The sequence below is a fragment of the Amphimedon queenslandica genome, unplaced genomic scaffold (assembly GCF_000090795.2).
Source record: "Amphimedon queenslandica unplaced genomic scaffold, v1.1 AMPQUscaffold_8767_Cont19293, whole genome shotgun sequence".
NCBI classification, from domain to species: Eukaryota; Metazoa; Porifera; class Demospongiae; order Haplosclerida; family Niphatidae; genus Amphimedon; species Amphimedon queenslandica.
Genome location: NW_003550960.1, coordinates 1 through 2,489, shown reverse-complemented (window position 1 = coordinate 2,489; position 2,489 = coordinate 1). Strand labels below are relative to the sequence as shown.

Sequence of the window (2,489 nt, the reverse complement as noted above, 5' to 3'; positions counted from 1 at the left end):
ACAGTGTCTTTATTAAATTCACTGAAACTATCACTACAATTCAATTAGACTATTGTCCATTATTATTATTGTGTAGTGTACTATTGAAGGATATTACAGTTTTATTCAAAGCCAAATAGACTCTTTCTTTTTATTTTAAAGCATATATCTTCACTTAATAGTTCTTTATATGTTGTATAATGTATATACTTTTATTTATTATTTTATTTTTGTTTTTATTTTAGTGTCAATCTGTTCCAGTTTGCTGACATGCTAATCAAGAGAGGTGTTGTTAATGCAGTTAATCTTGATGGGGGTGGATCCAGTCTACTAATGGAAGGAGATACTATACTCAATTACCCTGGGGACTACTGGTAGTTATTAACCTATTAATAATATTATACTGTAAAAGATGCACATTTATGAGAGGCTATGTATTAATATTGGATAATTTTATATTGACCATTTTAACTACATATAATAAGATTAAAACAAAATGGAAGGTTTTATACTAGTAACTGCCAATTGCTAATACTAATACCTCAATAATTCATCTTGTAATGTACAGTGTAGTAATCTGCTTTAATTCTTGATTTTGATTTTATTATTATTATTATCATACTAGTCATATTGATGGTGCTGATCCATTGTTCCAGTGCCCAAGGAATGTCTCCACTGTCCTGTGTGTTCATGATATTGAAGAGTGTTCTCATGGTGACTGTAACTGTAATGATCCATGGTATGGGAAGAAGTGTGAATTTATAAACTGTACTAAAACTGATTGCACTAGACATGGGGTGTGTACTAATGGTAAGAAAGCAGCAGATACTGCAATATAAAACTTTATTTAATGGAGCAAAGCTTTTGCAAAAATCCACAAAAATTAGAAAAATTTAAGTTTAGCATGTGTGCCTTAATTGAAAGTTAAGTGTTATTCTATGATAGAGTATCTTTCTCTCTCTCTCTCTCTCTCTTTGTTTTCTGTAGGTAAATGTACTTGTGAAGCAGGATGGTATGGAAAACTTTGTGAACAACGTAAAAGACATATTTTACTATAATTTTATGTCACTTCTCTCTCTCTCTCTCTCTCTTAGCTTGCTCACGTAACAGATATGGTTTAGGTTGCAAGTCAGTTTGTAATTATTGTGTCCTTAATAAAAGTTTCTGTCATCACGTCACTGGCCAATGTGTATGCTATCCAGGCTTTACTGGAGAAAAATGCAATAAAAGTACAATAAAATAAAATGAATTAAATTATAATATTTTTATTATTATAATAGTCTGTGATGGTGACCATTATGGTGTTAACTGTGCTCAAAAGTAAGTATAAATATTATTGAAGATACTGTTTACATTTCATGTGTATAAATACTGTCCATTATAATGTACATAATGTCATGCTATTATTATTCTGATCATGTTGTACTGGTGTATGTGTGTATGTAATGTGTTTAGGTGTTCTTGTGTTCATGGTACCTGCTCACGTATTGATGGATTCTGCACTTGTGATGAGGTACTAAAAATAATAAATAATAATAATGCAGATTTACATGTCAATATTATGTAGTACATGTAGCAGTATGTAGATTGCATATAATGCATTGGTAATATTATGATGTGTGTAGATTAATAGTACCAGTGAATTATAATGTGTAGTAATGATGATATTCCTTGGTACTATTACTATCATTGTTTTGGCTGCCAAGTTTCAGTGACTATTATTATGAATTATGTTCATTGTTAATCTCTCTCTCTCTCTCTCTTGTCTATTGTCTACCCTCTCCTCCTCCCCTCACTCTCTCTCTTTCTCTAGGGATGGGCCGGTAAAAAGTGTGATAAACAAAAATGGCTATGAGCTGAAATTAACTGAAGATAGAACATTAGAATAGGCTCACTATAGTAGTAGTCTAGTGTATTAATAATCTTCAATATAGCAGCAGTACTATATTAATAACTTAGCATAGAAGTTTCAGAAATTAGTAGCTTATATTATTTTCACAGTATTTATAAATGTACTATTATTTATTTATTTATTTTAAAAGCAAACTTTTTTGCACAAATTTATTATAATGCTAAACCAGCAATTAATTAAGGCGTGGTCAAGTTGTTAGCCCCGCCCATGCCACACCTACACTGCAAGACTTGCTCTTTTGCATTGTCACAGAGAGTTGGCATTTTGCTCTTCCTAAAGAAGAAGAGAGAGCAATGTCAGCCTCTCTCCTACGCCATATTCTTCCTTACTCGAGGAGAAGAAGGCGCTGGCCTCTTCAATACTCGCTCCTACCTTTAGCAATCCTTTCCCTAACCGTCGCTAACTCGCTGGATCATTCTAACAATCAATTCGACCCATTTCCCGGGGATATACTGACCCCCTACCCCGAGGGGAGACATGGTGGTACTAGAACAACACGCGAAATAAGCTCCTGTCAGCACACGAGATGGGAAAATCGAACAGTAGAGACTTTTAAGGTTTCGACGACTCCTCCAAGTGGCGACGGAAAACTTAAATT

At 33.3% G+C, this 2,489-nt stretch overlaps 1 protein-coding gene across 1 annotated transcript; it reads left to right on the top strand.

Moving 5' to 3' along the window:
- Positions 1 to 224: 224 nt before the first annotated feature.
- On the top strand, positions 225 to 1,853 carry LOC109591185 (multiple epidermal growth factor-like domains protein 11; the record flags this gene model as incomplete). The annotated part of the gene is made up of 7 exons (XM_020006966.1): positions 225 to 353; positions 605 to 789; positions 967 to 1,014; positions 1,074 to 1,208; positions 1,260 to 1,299; positions 1,435 to 1,492; positions 1,793 to 1,853. Coding segments are annotated over 7 exons (637 nt in total), but the record flags the coding sequence as incomplete, so codon positions are not given.
- Positions 1,854 to 2,489: the final 636 nt, after the last annotated feature.